This window comes from Peromyscus californicus, unplaced genomic scaffold (assembly GCF_007827085.1).
Source record: "Peromyscus californicus insignis strain IS unplaced genomic scaffold, ASM782708v3 Scaffold_3__1_contigs__length_106647218, whole genome shotgun sequence".
In the NCBI taxonomy this organism is placed as follows: Eukaryota; Metazoa; Chordata; class Mammalia; order Rodentia; family Cricetidae; genus Peromyscus; species Peromyscus californicus.
The window spans coordinates 4,963,096-4,979,417 of NW_026294551.1; the positions used below are offsets into that span (position 1 = coordinate 4,963,096).

The 16,322-nt window shown below is 54.6% G+C and overlaps 1 protein-coding gene across 6 annotated transcripts in view; it reads right to left on the minus strand.

The window, feature by feature from the left end:
- Positions 1-1,191: 1,191 nt before the first annotated feature.
- The window catches only part of Septin9 (septin 9), a 172,916-nt gene continuing 157,785 nt past the window's right edge, over positions 1,192-16,322 (minus strand). For all 6 annotated transcript variants that reach the window (XM_052756969.1, XM_052756971.1, XM_052756970.1 and 3 more), the window contains 9 exons: positions 12,851-13,042; positions 11,517-11,645; positions 11,167-11,248; positions 10,633-10,770; positions 8,802-8,919; positions 7,258-7,353; positions 6,999-7,095; positions 4,004-4,055; positions 1,192-3,053 (listed from right to left, as the gene is read on the minus strand). In XM_052756969.1, coding sequence (XP_052612929.1) covers positions 2,918-3,053; positions 4,004-4,055; positions 6,999-7,095; positions 7,258-7,353; positions 8,802-8,919; positions 10,633-10,770; positions 11,167-11,248; positions 11,517-11,645; positions 12,851-13,042 — 1,040 coding nt within the window. In that variant the 3' untranslated portion in view covers positions 1,192-2,917. The remainder of the gene's footprint in view (positions 3,054-4,003; positions 4,056-6,998; positions 7,096-7,257; positions 7,354-8,801; positions 8,920-10,632; positions 10,771-11,166; positions 11,249-11,516; positions 11,646-12,850; positions 13,043-16,322) is intronic.

The following is a 16,322-nucleotide window of genomic DNA, read 5'->3' on the forward strand; positions in this document are numbered from 1 at the left end:
GGCTGGGTTAATGGATGACAACTGCCTAAGTCTGTCTGTGGCTGGAGGACAGACGATGGGAATGAACATGGGAACAGTTCAGCCTTGAGGAAGGAGAACCTGCCAAGGGCCTTAGAACTGGGGGACTCAAGCAAGCTGGCTCCATGGACCCGACCGTCCCATTCTGCCGGTGCCATCGGCACTCGAACCCATAACTTGGGATCCTTGACTTAAAGACTCCGTGAGGCCGCTGACCATCAACTCATTTGCCAGTGAAACCCCATGTGTCATCGGGTGGCCTTCAGAAGAGTGTGGGCAGGCCAGAGAGGTGGAGTCACTCCTTAGACAACTCGGCTTGGAGGCGGCAAGTGAGCCCTGTGTTCTTCTCATCGCTGGGAACCCCACGATGCAGGAAGGGGATGTGGTGAGGTGATAAGTGTGCATCGCCCCAAATTCCTGCCTTATTTGGAAATGGGGTCTTTACAGATGTAATTAAAGATCAAGATGACATTATTCTGGGTCAAAGCGGCCCCTTCATCTAAGGAGAGCATCTCTCAAGACATACAGAAAAGGGTGTGTGAAGACAGGGGCAGAGCCTGGAGCCATGCAGTCTCCAGGAGCAGGCAGAGGCAGAGGACTCGCTTCTCGAGACTGGATGGAGCAGGGTCATGCCCACACTTGGTCTGAGGCTTCCAGAGTGATGGGAATGTAGACAGATTCTGTTGTTCTAGGGAGCCTGGCTTGTGGTCATTTGTTGCAGGAGGTGCGGGACATCAGAGCACACAGAGGAGCCAGGGCCAGGGCTCCTCCCTTCTTCCCATCCCAGCTGGCTCAGCCAGGCCCCCGGAACCACATATTGTTTAGTTCTCTTTGAATAACATTATTGAAATGGCCAGTTCATAGGGCCTAACAGTACAATTTAGATTTGTATTCATGTGCATAAGTGTGTCCGCCACGTGTGTACAGGTACCATCAGAGGCCAGGAGAGGGCGTCAGATCCCCTTGGAGCTGGAATACAGGCGGTTCTGACCCACCTGAATGGGTGCTGTTGAGTGAGTTGTCTGGAAGGGCACTTTTCACCATGGGGCTACTGGTTCTGCAAGTCTGGATTCAGGGTCCCACATAGCCCCATCTCTTCCAGCAGGAGCCTCCAACCACCTGCTAATGGACCACACAAGTCCTGAGGCAAGAGAACCCACTGCCACTCTAGACTGTATTTGAAACATTTATTTCAGGAAATACATTTCAACACTTTGTTATTTATACAAAAAGAGACACCCCTACCCCAGGAGCCCCCCAGCAAAAGGCCATGTGGAACAGCCTGGCGGACGAACAGTTTTCAGTGGCTGGTTACAGAGGCATGACATCACCCTGCTGACATGGGCTGCTGCTAAGTCCCCAGGGACACTGGGCTGGAGAGGCCAAGGTGCCCTGGGTCCAGCATGCTAGAGATTTCCTTCAAAGTCCTGATTTTGGAAAAAGAACTTGGCAAGCTGGCACGCGAGCTGTTCAGCTGCAGGGCTCGATGAGGGGCCTTCCACACTTGGGAGGGGGAGTAGACACCCAATGCAGGTTGCGATGTGCACCCCTCAACTGTCTGCAACCCCCCCCCCCCCCCACTGCACTTCTAGGCTGCAAGAAGCTAGCCCGGGGTCTGTAGAGGCATCTTCCCCAAGTGGGTCCAACCTGTCTACACTCACCACGCTCCTCCCAGAAACGGGACAAGAATGGCAGGCAAGCAGAAAGGGCATGGCTTTGGTCAGCTGTTCATCGATGGTCCCTAATGGATCCCTCTGAGCGAAGAGGAGGGAGCCAGGCTCTGCTGCGAAACCTCGCCCTGTGGTCTGGCTATCTATCCCTGACCCCCTCATCTCTCCGTCCTTGGGGGTATAATGATGGGTTCTGGGACACAGGGGTCTAGGCACATGTAGACAGCAAAATGGTCAGGTTTCCCTGGTTCCCACCCAGCGCAGTCACTGAATCATCCCGGCTTGAGCCTGGGCAGTATGTGTAGGGGTGGGGCGGGCCAACTGGGTGACAATGTAACCAGAGCATCTTGGGCCAAACAGAGGACCAGACGTACACCTTCCCTGGCACCCGGCAGGGCAGCTCCCATGTACCCTTCCACCTTCCTTCCATGCCTTCCTCCCTCCGCTCCACCAAGTCTGCTCTGACCTCTCTAGGATCGGGAGGGGCGTGGGGTGCATCTTTCATGCTCCGTCTTGATAAAGCCCGGTGCAGTAGCCGTGTCTACAGCACAGGGGAGGAGGTCAAGGGCAGGGAGGAAAGAAGTCCCTCTCCCCAGCTTTTCATCCAAGGGACAGCTGGGAAGAGGGGACCGGCTCTCGTGGATCAAGGCACTTTCTGCTCTGCGACAAGCTTAGGGAGAAGGGGCATGGCTGTCACTATGTCTACGTGATTGGCAACTTTGGTTGTGGATGTCTCTAGTTTCCTTGGGGGGCGGGCAGCTGAGGGCGTTGTCCACAGTGACAGATGGGGCTCCAGGACCACCTGGCCAGCTCCATCCTGCCCTGGGCGCGGCCTGTTTTTGAGGCTCTGGCCATGGGGACTTGTGGCTTAATGGGCTCCTCCGCAACCCCCCTAGGACCTGGTCCCCACAGGCTTCAGCTCAAAACTCAGAGTGGGCAGGGATGCACAGCTCTTCTAACCCCTCAGGGGCTGAGCCCAGTCCAGCCTTCTGAGCATGGAGAGGGAGGAGGGCCCAGAGGCGAGCCCAGGCCGTAGTCCCGCCCACCCTGCTGCTGCAGCCAATAAGAGCACACCTGGGAGATAAGCCCTCTCTTGTTACTGGGCAGAGTGTGGAAAGAGGAGGAGGCGGGTGACAAATGGAGTCAATTATATAAAATAAGACAGGGTAGGTGGGTGGGCCAGGGAGGATGAGAAGATTTGGGGGCGGGGTCCAGGGGCGGGATGGCATCTACATCTCCTGGGCTTCTGGCTCCTTCTCCTCGACCCCGTTGGCCATGGCGCTGTTGCCTTCGTTGAGGCGTTTCACACGGTAGGCTTCGAAGTGGATGCTGCTGGTGATGTCCTTGATATTCTGCATGTGCGTCCTGCAGGGGGTGTGGCCAGTGTGGGGTGACCTTAGCCTGCCTGGGGTCACAACCACTGCCCCTCCCTCCCGGCCCTTAGAGGCAGCCTGCAGGCTCTTGGTGTACACAGAGCAGGTCCAGGCAGTCTGCCCTCTGGTGACTCCAGACCCTCTGCTGGCTCTCATTCTAACCCATACCTCCTTCTCTCTGTGTCCATTCTGTGGCTATCCAGGGGCCTGGGGCCTGCACAAGGATGCAGACTGAGCACTAACAACACAAACTCGAAAGGTCCCAAGGCCCCTGACCAGTGGGCAGGACTAGAGTATCTGTGCTCCAATGCAGAAGTTCAGACTGTGGCCAGCAGGAGTCATCAGGTGACCACGGTCCCCAGAGCGGTCCACCCTGCCATGCCTAGCTCCTTTTTTTTTAGTTTCCTTTTGCAGGTGGGAGCCAGGGCCTTAAGCCTGCCAGGCAAGCTCTACCACTGACCCCCACAGCAGACTACCACTCCCCTTTAGGAAAGGGAAGCTGGAAGGGCAAGGAGCCCCAAAGGTGGTAAGGTTTGCTCTTAGAAGCCCTACCCCAGGTCCCTTGCTCTGCATCTCTCCCCCTATTAATATATTTTAGTTATACAAAATAATAGGGTTCATTATGATATTTTTCTTTTGTTTGTTTTGAGATAGATAGCCCAGGCTGTGCCCTTAGGGACACAGCTGAATCCAGGGGGAACTGGAATTCAGCCCCTTCATTCTGGTGAGCTCAGAAAGCTAGAAAGAATTCCCATTTCCTCATTCACCCACAAGAGGGTTTTGTTTTGTTTCCAGCTTTAGACAATGGGCTTCAGAGGTGTTCCCAAGGGCAGGGCTGACAACAAGCAGCTGCTGTGGAGGTGGAGGCCTCTGCCCACCCATCCACCATCACTCCTAGATCTGGTCCTCTCCAGGGGCCTTCAGAGCCGATGACTGACTTACCTAATGAGGAGATCCCGCAGGTAGGCGAATTCACAGTGAGTGGTATTCTCAACTGAGAAAAAGAGAAGGATGTTCAATGTCCTGTCAAAAGAAGCCCTCCTCCCCTATCCAGTAATGCCAACAGCTTCCAGAAAGCCCCACCCACTTGTGGGTGGGGGGGAGAGAACAGGCATGTGATTGACAGCTACTCAGCTAGTTTTGGAGTCACCTGGGAGACACACCTCTAGTGTGTCTGAGGGTGCATCCAGAGAGGTACAGCTGAGGGAAGACCCACTCTGAATGTGGGCAGCATCATCCCGTGGGCTAGGGTTTTCTGGATGAATAAAAGGAGAAAGTGAGCTGAATTCAGCACTCACTTATCTCTGCTTCCTGTCTGTGGATGCCATGTGATCAACAGCCTCTTGTCAAGCTACCGTGACTCCCCACCATGATGGACTGCACCCCGGAACTGTGAGCGTTCCAGGCTTGGGTGAATCTTGGCCTCTCTGACGCAGTTTCCCAATAACACGGGCTAACGGCTCAGTGGATACGGCATTTGCGGCCAAGCCCAACACCTGAGTTTGATTCCCAGAACCACATGGTGGAGAGAACCGACTCTTGCAAGTTGTCCTCTGACTCCCACATGTGTGTTCTGGCACGGGCAAGACTGCTTCCCCCAATAAAATAAATAAGTTAATAAATAAATGTAAACAGGAATTTAGGAGGGAGAATGTTATGGTTCATGCCTCGGGGGCACAAAAGGACCAAGTGAGCTAACAGTGTAATTGGACTTTGTGAGGCTTTTGACTACATTATGCTCAAGGAACAAAGTAGCTTTCCATCCCCCAGGCAGTATTCCGGCCAGCTTCCAAGGATGGAACAGGCACTTCGGATGGTGTACACCAAGGAGGAGGTAAGGAGCGGGCACAACTGGATACAGCTTGTTCAGTTGTGAACTCACAGGGTGTGTGTGTGTGTGTGTGTGTCCCTGATAGGAACTCCTACCATGTTCTGGTAAGTCCCCAGGGTCCTCACAAGAAGGCTACTGGATGTGGGAACCAGGCGAGCACCTTTACAGGTCCACACAGGCTGTGTGGACCTTCAGCTGTGAGCAATCATCTAACCTGGTTAATTAACTTCCTGACAATTTCTCATGGAGTGTATGCAGTACCCACGTTGGCCACCAGAGGTCAGAAGAGACACGCCAATAGCCCATGCCATTCTCAGATCCCGGGTGGACTCTTACTCCCAACTGTCCTCACTTCAAACCATGCCTTGCACATTTGGGGAGGGATGCAAAGAGGATGAGCAGAGACAGGAAGGAGGGACTGAGGGAAACAAAGCTGAGGACAAGCTTTTGACCTCTGGGTCACCTCTGGGGTCATCATCTGCCACAGAGGGGCATGCTACAGAAAGCCACAGGCGCCTAAAACAGCCAGGGCATATTTAGAAAATATCCCCACAGCAGCCCACCTAGAAGACCCACATGGAGGGCACAGAAGTCCTTAGTGCTCACCTCAGAAAGACCCAGTAACAACTCCTAACTCCAGAGGCTCCAGTGCAGGGCTGCATGTGGAACCCCAAATCACTGCCCAGTCTGGAGCCCTGGCTGTCCATTCATTATGTTCTCACATCCCGCTTTTCCTCCCTAGCTCTCCCTTGACCTCACTGTCAGATTGATGATACTGAATCCCGGATCCTCCTGCCTCCACTTCTCAAATGCTAAGATCACAGATGGGGATCAGCCAACCTGGGTTATGTGGTACAGAGCATGGTTAAGTACAGAACTCAGTTAAGGCTAGGCAAGCACTCTACAGAACTTGTCCCTCTAACTCAGTGGTTCTCAATCTGTGGGTCACAACCCTTTGGGGGTCAAATGACCCTTTCACAGGGGTCACCTAAGAACATCGGAAAACAGATATTTACATTAGGATTCCTAACAGTAGCAAAATTACGGTTATAAAGCAGCAATGAAAATAATTGTATGGTTGGGGGTCAGCACATCATGAAGAACTGTATTAAGGGGTCCAGCATTAGGAAGGTTGAGAACCACTGCTCTAACTCCTCTCTGAAAAGAGGATGAGTAAAGGGACCTGGAGAGCTGAAAGGGTTAAATGATAATCCACTAAGCGGGGGAGGGTCCTGAGCTGGAAGCTTCCAAGTTCACAGCTAGGAACATCATCACCAGATTCTTAGATAAACTGATCCCCAAAGAGCTCTAGCAGGCCTGGTGTGGTGTGTACCCCTATAACCCCAGCACTGGTGTGGTGTGTACCCCTATAACCCCAGCACTGGTGTGGTGTGTACCCCTATAACCACAGCACTGGTGTGGTGTGTACCCCTATAACCCCAGCACTGGTGTGGTGTGTACCCCTATAACCCCAGCACTGGTGTGGTGTGTACCCCTATAACCCCAGCACTGGTGTGGTGTGTACCCCTATAACCCCAGCACTCAGGAGGCCAAGGCAGAAGGACTTGAGTACCAGATCATCCCAGCCTACAGAGCCAGCCCAAAACGAACCAAAAGAACAGCCCTCACCATCTGGAACATCTCACATCACCTAGACCTTAGGGCGTAGCCCTCATTTATAAAGTGTGCAGACTGAGGCTCTGGAGAATTGGGGACTCACCCCAACTCACAGAGCCTCAACTTTCTGCTCCCCTGTGGGGCCTTTCGACCACACTGGTCACAAGGAACAAACCGGGTTTTTATCTTCCGGGCAGCTCTGTCCTTCCCCATCCTCCATTCTACTGAGGAGAGGAAGAACTGAAAGAAAGGCCCTGGGACCATCCCACCTGGGGGCTGACCTGGACCCCAGAGAAGACCAGAGTTCCAGCCCTCAGGACTTGGGACAAAGTAACTAAGTCTATGACAAAGTAATTAAGTTCAAGAACACAGGTGCACCCCACAGTCAATGTCCTTCCAAGGGGGAAGAAACAGGGCCCCACAGTGCAGCGGATGAGCGCCCACGCTCAACGACAGGTCGAGACACGGTGGCAGCGCAGCAGCCAGTACCTTCAATGGTGCCCCATTTGGTCTTCCTTCCCAGGATCCTCTTGCCATTGACTTGATACTCATGGTCACTGCCCACCACAGCAAATGGGATCATCTCCTGGAGAAGGGGCAGAAGAATTAGCCTCACATGCTCCTGGGCCTTGGACCTGGGAAACTGCAGGCCTTGGCTCCAGAGGACCAGGGCTAGACACGTGGACACCCATCCTTCTCTAGCCATCCCACCACCGCCCCACCGCCCAGCTCCTGGTGACCCACTCACCCGGAACTTCTCATTCACCAGCCGGTCCTCTGAATCCTCATCAAACTCCTTCTGGGGGTACACATCAATGCCATTGGACAGTAGGTCTGCAGTAATCTGGGGGACATAGAGGTGTGGTCCCTGAATCAGACTAGCAGCCATCAGGTGCCCGAGCCGGGAACCCCTACAAAGGCAGGCTCTGCGTGGCCCTGCCCTGAGAATGTCTCATTTTTTGTAAAGATTCATTTTATTTTTATTTCATGTGTACTAGTGTTTTGCCCGAATGTATGCATGTGCCCCACATGCATGCCCACTGCCCAGAGAAGCCAGAGGAGGGCATGGGAGTGCCCTGGAACTCGTTGTGAGCTGCCTGTGAGTGCCGGGAATGGAACCAGGGTCCTCTGCAAGAGCAGCAACTGCTCTTAACCCCTGAGCCATCTCTCCAGCCCCACCCCCACTTTTTTAGGAGACAGTCTCTAGCTCAGGCTGGCCTCAAACTGGCTAGGTAACCCAGGACAACCTTGAACTCCTGATCCTCCTGCCTCTGCCTCCCAAGGGTTGGTGTTATAGGTATGTGCCACCATGCCCAGTTTTATGTAGTGCTGAAGATCAAACCGTGAGCCTTCTGTATGCTGGGCAAGCACTCTATCACCTGAGCTACATTCCACTGAACCTCGAGTTCTGGTACCTCTGCACTAAGAAGGGACTCACCTGGCCTGAGGGGCCCTGCGATCACTGTCCTGAGAATTTCCCCATGTTTCCTGTGTAGCTCATCACTACCCCCCACCCCTGAAAATAACTCAGGATTGCTGAGTCCTCTTTCCTAAAACCCTCTAAGGATTAGCATGGCTCCTTCTTGAGGCTCAGAGTGTACCTGCCTGCTGAAATGCTCTCCACCTTGATGACAGCCTAGGTAGTTGATAGTCGATAGAGGACATCCCAGGGGACAGCTGTCTCATTTGCCCAAGCAGATCCAGGCTCTCACACACTGGAGAGCTTTCTGGTCTCTGGCAGATACAACCCCCAACAACCCTTCCCTGTGCATGCTGGGAAAATCCCTGCTACATGGCCTGGGATGGAAGCCCTGGGAGCCTCTGGAATTGGATTTGGGGCCTCCCAACCCCAGGCTGGAGCTCCCAGGAGGTTCTGAAGTATGGCCTTGTTCAGAAGAGGCGCAGGACTCTCTGCAGAGGCCCACAGGGGCACCCCGTCACCCAGCCAGCAGTGGCCTCGACCGTGGCAGAAGAGAAAGCCACTGAGGCAGACAGGCCCTTTTAGCTTTCTTTCGCACCTAATAAAACCCAGGTGTGCTGGGTCCGACGGCTCTGAGACATTTGCCTCCACTTGGGCTACTCCAAAACCTACTGAGGCTGCTGGAAATGGGGGCCCCCAGCAGCCACCCAGGCCAGGGGCTCCCCCAATGCTGGACACATGCTGTGAAGGGCTGAAGGGTGACTTTCCTATCATGTATCCCCTGAGCTGGATAGGCCCCTCCCTGTCAGGCCTATAACTTGTCTGGGCAGTCCTCGAGGGAGCGGGGGCTGAACAGAGGCCATGCATCCTACCCGTTGTTTGAAGTAGACCCTCTCCTCCAGGGTCAGCGTGTCAGCCTTGGCGATGACTGGGACGATGTTGACCACCTTGCTTAGGCGCTTCATGAATTCGATGTCCAGGGGTCTAAGCCTGAAACGGAACAGTGCAAAGGAGACTCAGTGCAGGGATCCCTGGCCTCAGGTCTCACAGTGGAGGCCATTGGTAGAGGGGCAAGGCTGGGGCTTGGAAGGGTGCAAGGTGAACGCTCCCCCTATTGAGTTGAGGTTGGAGAGCCGGAGTGAAGCTGGCTCTAAGTCCCCTCATCCACAACTGTCACTAGGAGCCCAACGGGCCCTGGACATTGCCCGAAGAGTGACTTGGCTCATATCACTGTCACGCCTTGGGGACAGTGTCGGGGAGAAGTGGGAGACAGTGTCCACAAGCTCTGGGCCCTGGGACAGGCTAACTGTCCCCCAGATCAGCCTGGCTCCAGACAGCCAGGGTCTGATGCAGGGGGCAGGGGGGAGGCTGGCAGAACCCGAGTGTGGGCATCATTTTCCCGTTGAAACTGCATTTTCTCCATAGTGTATTGTCAGGCCCAGACAGCCTGTGGGAAGCGAAGCTGCAGGCGGAGGTCTGAGCGAAGATGGCCATAAGCCACTGCTGTCCCTGGGGACTGAGAGTCAGGGGAAGGGAACTAGGCGAGGTGCCCAGCTGGGACCCTAGCCCAGAGGATCACCACTGGGGGCACGCCCTCGGCTCTCCCCACTGAAGCCATGTTGGCCCTGTCTCCTGCTGTAAGTCCTGGCCTTGCCCCAGGCTGCGCTCGGAGTAGCTGCAGAACCCCAACTGAGCCAGGCCCAGGTGAGGAGACCTGATGGCACCCCCTGCCATGAACGGGCTCTGGTTGGCCCCACAGGAAGATGGTCACTGCTGGCAAGCTCAGATACCCATATTTGGATTTTTCCAACCAGACCACAGTGAGCCTTATGGCATCCAGACAGGGTGCAAGATGCAAGGTCCCCTCAAAGCCTCGGCTCTTACAGCCAGGGATGAGCCTGAACAGCCTGGGGTGCACAGATTCCAGCCGCCATAGCCAGGAGGCACCAAACCTGGGAGGCCGCAACAAGCCACCTCCAGCTCCTACTGCCTACACAGCAACTGGCCTGTGCCCTACATGGAGTCAGGACAAGTGACAAGGGTGTCCAGCAAGGAGGGGGGCAGCAGCTATGTACTGGGACAGAGGAGATTCACAGGGAGCCAAGAACCCTGGTCACTGAGACCATCCAGAGTCCCCCTGCCCTGGGGGAGGGAAACTCTGAAAGGCACCTGGTGCTCCCACACCTTGCAGGCCCCAGGAGCATCTTTGGCGAGGACAGGAAATGGCTGAGGCATAGAAGACAGAGCATACTCATTGTTTTCTGTGTCTCACACAGCCAAGTTCCTCAGTGGCCAAGGAGGTAAGAGCACCCCCCAGGCGTGGAGAAAGTCACGTGACTGCTAGAGTGGACTCACACTCGCATAGCCTGAGAGTCTCATTGAATCTGCAGAGCCTGCCTACCAGACTCCAGAACATCCCTGCCTGCCAGTCCTCAGCTCTCTGGATAAAGAAAAGAAAGCAGAACAGGCAGGAAACTACCCAGTCCAGAGGTCACAGAGACCCTCTACGGACACAGACACCCACATCACAGCTGCTGACACGGCCCTGACTCAGTGTCCCGTCCCACTCGCCCCCACCCCCTCCCCACCACCCCCGTGCCTGTGCCCAGGGGCTGGGGGGACAGAGTCCTCCTGCACGTAGCCCCACCAGTGTTGGAAACGAGAGCTCCCACCATCGAGACAAAGGCCCCGAAGGGGACGTACGAGTGGCCGGTGGCTGGGATGAAGTAGAGGCAGCAGTGGACTCGTGTGTCGGGGATGCGCTTCTTCCGGTTGATGTTGACTTCCTCCTGCAGGTACTTCTCATACTGATCGTTGATGAACTTCATAATAGGCTGCCAGCTGCATGGAGATCCGGGTTAGCCAGGACCTGGGACCCCTCCTGCCCATGCTGGGGGCGTGTCCTTTCTAAGCCCCCAAGCCCCCATGGCAGGCTAATTCCCAGAACTGGCTTGGCACCCAGCCTCCTGACTTCATGCAGGAAGGGTTGGCTGTTACAAAGAGAAGCCAGGCTTATCTCAGAGTCTTTTGCTTACATTCCCCATGCTGGTCTTTGTCCTGGGGTGGGAGGGCATGATTCCCAGGTGACCCCATTTTGATCTAGACCGTTAGACCCCAAATGCATGGCTTTAGGGTTTGGAGCGGTCTTATCTGGATATCTGACCTCAGGTGGTATCCCATAGCCCCAAGCCCAGTGGGGCTCTCCCACCTGAAGGAAGCTTCCTTAAGGTCACCTACCAATTTTCATTGTTGATGTGGTCTCCAAAGCCTGGAGTGTCGATCACTGTCAGCTTCATCCGGACCCCCTTCTCCTCGATATCTGCACAAACCACAGCACCCCAAGTCAGAAGGGTCACCCAAGCCCTCGGGATGCCTGACCAGCCTGGGGTGTCCCAGGCTGGGCTGTGATGACAGCTGAGGTGATGCCAGGCAGAAAGCCACCTCTATTAGAGAAGTCTGGATGATGCCTCAGCCCGGTGGGGCCCAGACCATTCCTACTCAGCCTCAATGTGCCTAGAGGGGTCATCTCTAGTGGGATGCCCTTGACCCCTGCTCCCAGTCTCAAACCCCACTTCCATGGAACTGACCATGGGTAATGGACTTGATTTCGATCGTCTTGGGGATGCGTTCCTCCGAGGTGGGCTGCACTGACTTCCGGCTGATTTTGGACTTGAAGAGAGTGTTGATTAAGGTCGACTTCCCGAGGCCACTCTGCCCTGGAGAGAGAAGAGGAGGCGAGTTGGCAGGCTCTCCGTGGGCACACAGCTCATGGCTACATCACACTGAGTCCACTGGGCTCACAGCATCCTTAGACAGCCCACATGGGCTTCACCTCCTCAAAGTCCAGGGTGGAGCTTAAACCCACAATGTGTGGCTCTGGGGCCTGGCTTAACTTGGCCAGAGCTCCATCTTGGCCCTAGAGAAGCCACCCAAAGCAGGAAGAGACACCAAGACTCCTGAGGAATGGGTCCAGACAGCTGCGGAGGGGGATGACGGCCCCCCAAACAGATGTCGGTTGCCTGTGAATCTGGGCAGAGCAGACACACTTAGACACAGGTCCCCAGACAAATCCCTGCAGTGGGGTAGCCACCAGACTCTTCTTGGTTTAGGACATCAGCCTATGGGAGGCATTTACCCAGATGCCACCCTGGAGAGTCAGCAGAGTCCTGTTCTGAGAGTGAAAAACTAATCATAGACCAGGTATGGAGGTGCATGTCTTTAATCCCAGCACTCAGGAGGCAGGCAAGATCTCTGTGAGTTCAAGGCCAGCCTGGTCTACATAAGCAAGTTCTAGCCTAGTCATAGAGAGAAACCCTATCTCTAAATAAATAAACACACAAACAAATAAAATTGACTTGTTTCTTTCAGCCAAGAAGATCCGCCTTTCACAAAGTTACTGAGAGGACCTCATGTGTGGGGCTCGAGGGGCTTCTGAGCTTGTCCATTCAGGTCACACTAATTATCAACCTACCATTGGTGACTTCTAGCTCTCCAAGGCCACAGGAGGAAGAAAGTGGCTACTCCACCCCACTTCCTGGGCGGGCAGCTTAGATGAGCCTTCAGGAAGCCTCCAGCCAGGCCTAGGGTATGAGGGCTGAGTCCCACTCAGGCCCATAGGCCAGGACTTGGGGCAATAACCAGGGGACACTCAGCAGAACTGAGAGCTGGAGGCCATTGTCACAGGTCACAGAGGGCTAACACAGGTGGCAGCCCCTCCGAGGAGTCGCTGGTGGATGTGGTCCCTTCTCCCAGCACACGCACCCGTATCTGGCATTTCATCCCAACTGTCCTTTAGGTGAGAGCTCTCCTCCCACTTTCCAGTGGGGAAGGCTGCTTGGGTGCTGGGACTGAGGCTGGTCCCCTGCACGGGCCTGGAGTGGCAACATGGTCACGTGGCGGGCAGAGGGTCTCCAACACTCACCAACCACCATGATGTTAAACTCGAAGCCCTGTTTCATAGCCTTCCTGCGCATCTGCTCCAGGATGGAGTCGATCCCCACGTAGCCAAAGTCCACGGGGGCCTTCTCGTTCCGTGGCATGGGCGCCTGCTTGAGCATGGCATCTCTCGGGCTGTCAGCCATGTCGCCAACAGAGCTGGGAGCCACCTCGGAGCCTGGGGAGGGAAAAACAGAGGCATTAGAACGGGACTGGCAGGCAGCATACTCTCAGATGGGGAAACCAAGCTGCAGAGCTCACCGACCTGCCCAAGAAACTCCTGTGGAACACTTCAGAACTTAGGCCCCCCATACGGCATCATCCAGCAGGCCCACACCCCTCAGCCACCTGCCTCTCGGGGCTGTCTCTGTTAGCTTTGCCAGCCGGGGCACCCTCTGCACACCCTTCACCTCTGCTCAGACAGCCTGCAGTAGCTGTGGGACCCAGGGCCCTTCACAGTTCAACAGGTGACCACAAGCAGGTCACAGGGGAGGGTTGATATGATCCCTATCTGCCTCTTCCAGGCCTGACTCACTCTCACTGGGAGTATCTACTCCCAGGCACCCGGCCCATACAGTCCTGAGGCAGGACAGGCAGGAAGACAGCTGTGGAGGACACCAATTGCCCCTCAGCCTCAGGCAAAGGCCATTTGAGTTAGTAGGTCTGTGATAGGCTAGGGGTTAAACTTGAAAACCCCAGCTTCCTTTAATAAGTCAGAGTTGGAGCCTTCTGCTGTGGCTATCTGAGTGCGTGGTCAGAGCCCAGGCCTGGGGGATGATTCAAACAGAGCCCACCTGAGACCCTAGGTGCTCCTACCCAGCAGGGACATGCAAAGCTGGTTCACCTGGGTGTGGCTGAACAAGAGGCTTACAGTCTACCTAACTGCTATACTGAGAAAGCCCTTCAGATGCCACTCTGAAACCCAGGTGGCTGTGAGGCTTCTGAGGTACAGATGCTGCATTGTTGAAAAAGCCTTAAAGTTACTACCTGTCATGGAAAATGTCAGCACTCTTAACAACAACTTAAGACCCCACGGCCCAGCCCCCCCAAAAAATGGCCAACACAGAGGGGACACCAGCTGCTCCCAAGTCCCCTTTCTTTATCCAACCAAGTCTGTGCTGTGCCCTGCCCCACCTCCAGGGAAGGGTTCCCCAGCTCTGACCCTGGCGCACACTGACTTGAAGGAGACTCAATGCATATTTGTGCCTCCTCCCCGCTCAGAAAGCGGGGAGTGTGGGGGCAGCCAACCAAAGGTGCTTGCGGGGAACATGAGCTCCGGACGCACACCCCCTCCCAGCAGAGCTATCCTCCCAAGTGAGCAGAGCCAGGAAGCAGCAGGAAGATGGGCCTGTACCCCAGGGACTTGGTTAAACTGCCCCTTCCCTTCCGGGGGAGAACACTAAACTCAAGCTGACTCCCCCCCACATCCTCAGCTAACTCAGCCTGGCCATCTCTGGAGTTCAGGCTTTTCTCTCCCTTTTATTGGCATGGCCAGCAGCAGCAAGCCGGACACTGCACTTCCTCTCTGCACATCCCCAAGCTTGTGTGGTAGGACGGTTAGGAGAAATGGCTTGCAAAGCCAGCTTCAGGAAAGAGGCTCGAGGACCACCCCCACAGGCGGTGGCTTTACGAGATCAGTCACTTCCTGTTTCTCTGCCTCCCTAGGGTGCAGTCACCTCTACTTCCTGGCCCTGGGGAGCTACTGCACAAGAGAATGCTTGTGAACACACCAGGAACTGCCAGAGGGTCCACACATGTGTGTCCCCAAACAATGCCACAGGCAGGTCCTAGGGGCTGGTGCCTCCCATCAGAAGCATCCCCAATCCAGGTCATGAAACAGGCCCTCTCCACAAGCCTTCAAGAGTGTCAGCTCTCCACTCAGAAATACTCCCCTGGGTTTCTAGCATCTTTAAACAAACAAAGAAGGCCCAACATCTGGCCCTAGAACCTGTGGCTTTGGGGCCCGCTTCCTGGAGAAGGACAAGGGGCCCTGCCTTGGCGCGCAGCGGTTCAGGCCTCGTTCACGTGACTGAAAATTGCTTCCATCTGTCTGAGAGTCTGAGACCCACTTTGCCCCACCCCCACCTCTCTGCTGAGCGGAGAGACGAGGAAGGGCTGGGGGACAGCTGTCCCCCAACCCTCTCTAATCACCCCCAGTCAAGGAAGGCGTGCCTCAGCCCCAGGTGGCCCCTTCTACATGCATTGAGTTTCACAGCAGAAACTCAAACCAAACTAAACATTCAGCCTGCCAGGGGCCCTGCTTGAGAAACAACAAGAACGCAGTAGAGTCCCAGCCTTCCCCCGGGCCTCTGGAAGCTCTTCTGGCATAGCCCTGGGACCCTTTCCACCAGAGCCTCTCCATCCACCTGCCTGCCTGGTTGGGAGGGGTAGACCCTCCACCCAGGGTTGCCTTTGTGATCCCAGCCCTGGATCTCCAGGAATGTGACTGACCAGAGGCTTTCCAGACCCCACTGTATCATCACTTATGTCAACAGATGCATCCTGGATCTGCACAGCCCAAGGCAGCGGCTCCTAGCTACTTCCGCCTCTAAAATGTGTGGTAAAATTTACCATCTTAGCAATGGTAAATAAGGGTTTGGGCTTCACATCTTGTAAGGACACTCACCATGGCCCTAACTGGCCTGGGACCAGTCTCTGGCAACCTTCCTGGTGTCCAAGATCCTTGGGTAAGCAGGGTGGGTGATCGCTGACTTTTGGCTTATTTCCTATAGAATAACGTCCTTCAGGTTCATCTATGCTATAGAATGTGCGTGCCTTTTAAAGGCCAACGATATTCCTTTAATGAACATTTAGTCTTTTAAAAAAAACTCAATTCATACGATTGTTTTTAAAAAGATTTATTTTTATTTTTAATTATATGTATGCATGTGTGTCTGTGTATGGGTATATGTGTGCCTGAGTATAGGTGTCCAAGAAGGCCAGAGGAGGGCATCAGATCCCCTCTGGAGCTGGAATTATAGGCAGCTGTGAGATGCCAGATGTGGGTGTTTAACTCAGTCCTCTGGAAAAGCAGTATGTGCTCTCAACTGCTGAGCCACCTCTCCAGGCTCAGCATAGTGAGTCTTTTATCCACAGGCATTTGAGTGATTGCTTCTGGTTGGCTGGTGTGAATACTACGGTGTGAACACGGATATGTAAGCACTCTTGCGGAGCTAAGACTAGCTCTCTGCCTTTCTCTCTCTCTCTCTCTCTCTCTCCTCTCTTCCCCTCAGACTCTCTCTTATATACAGTCTGGCTTCACATTCACTGATCCCCCTGCCTCAGCCTCCTGAATACTGTGATTACAGGCATAAATCATCACGCCCAGCAAGACTAAGCTTTCAACAGTTTTGGACATACACTCAGATGTGAGCTATTCTATTTTTACTTTTGAGGAACCAGCGAAATACATCCACGTGACTTCTGAGCACTGGAGTCTGAGCTAGTTCAGGAGGGAT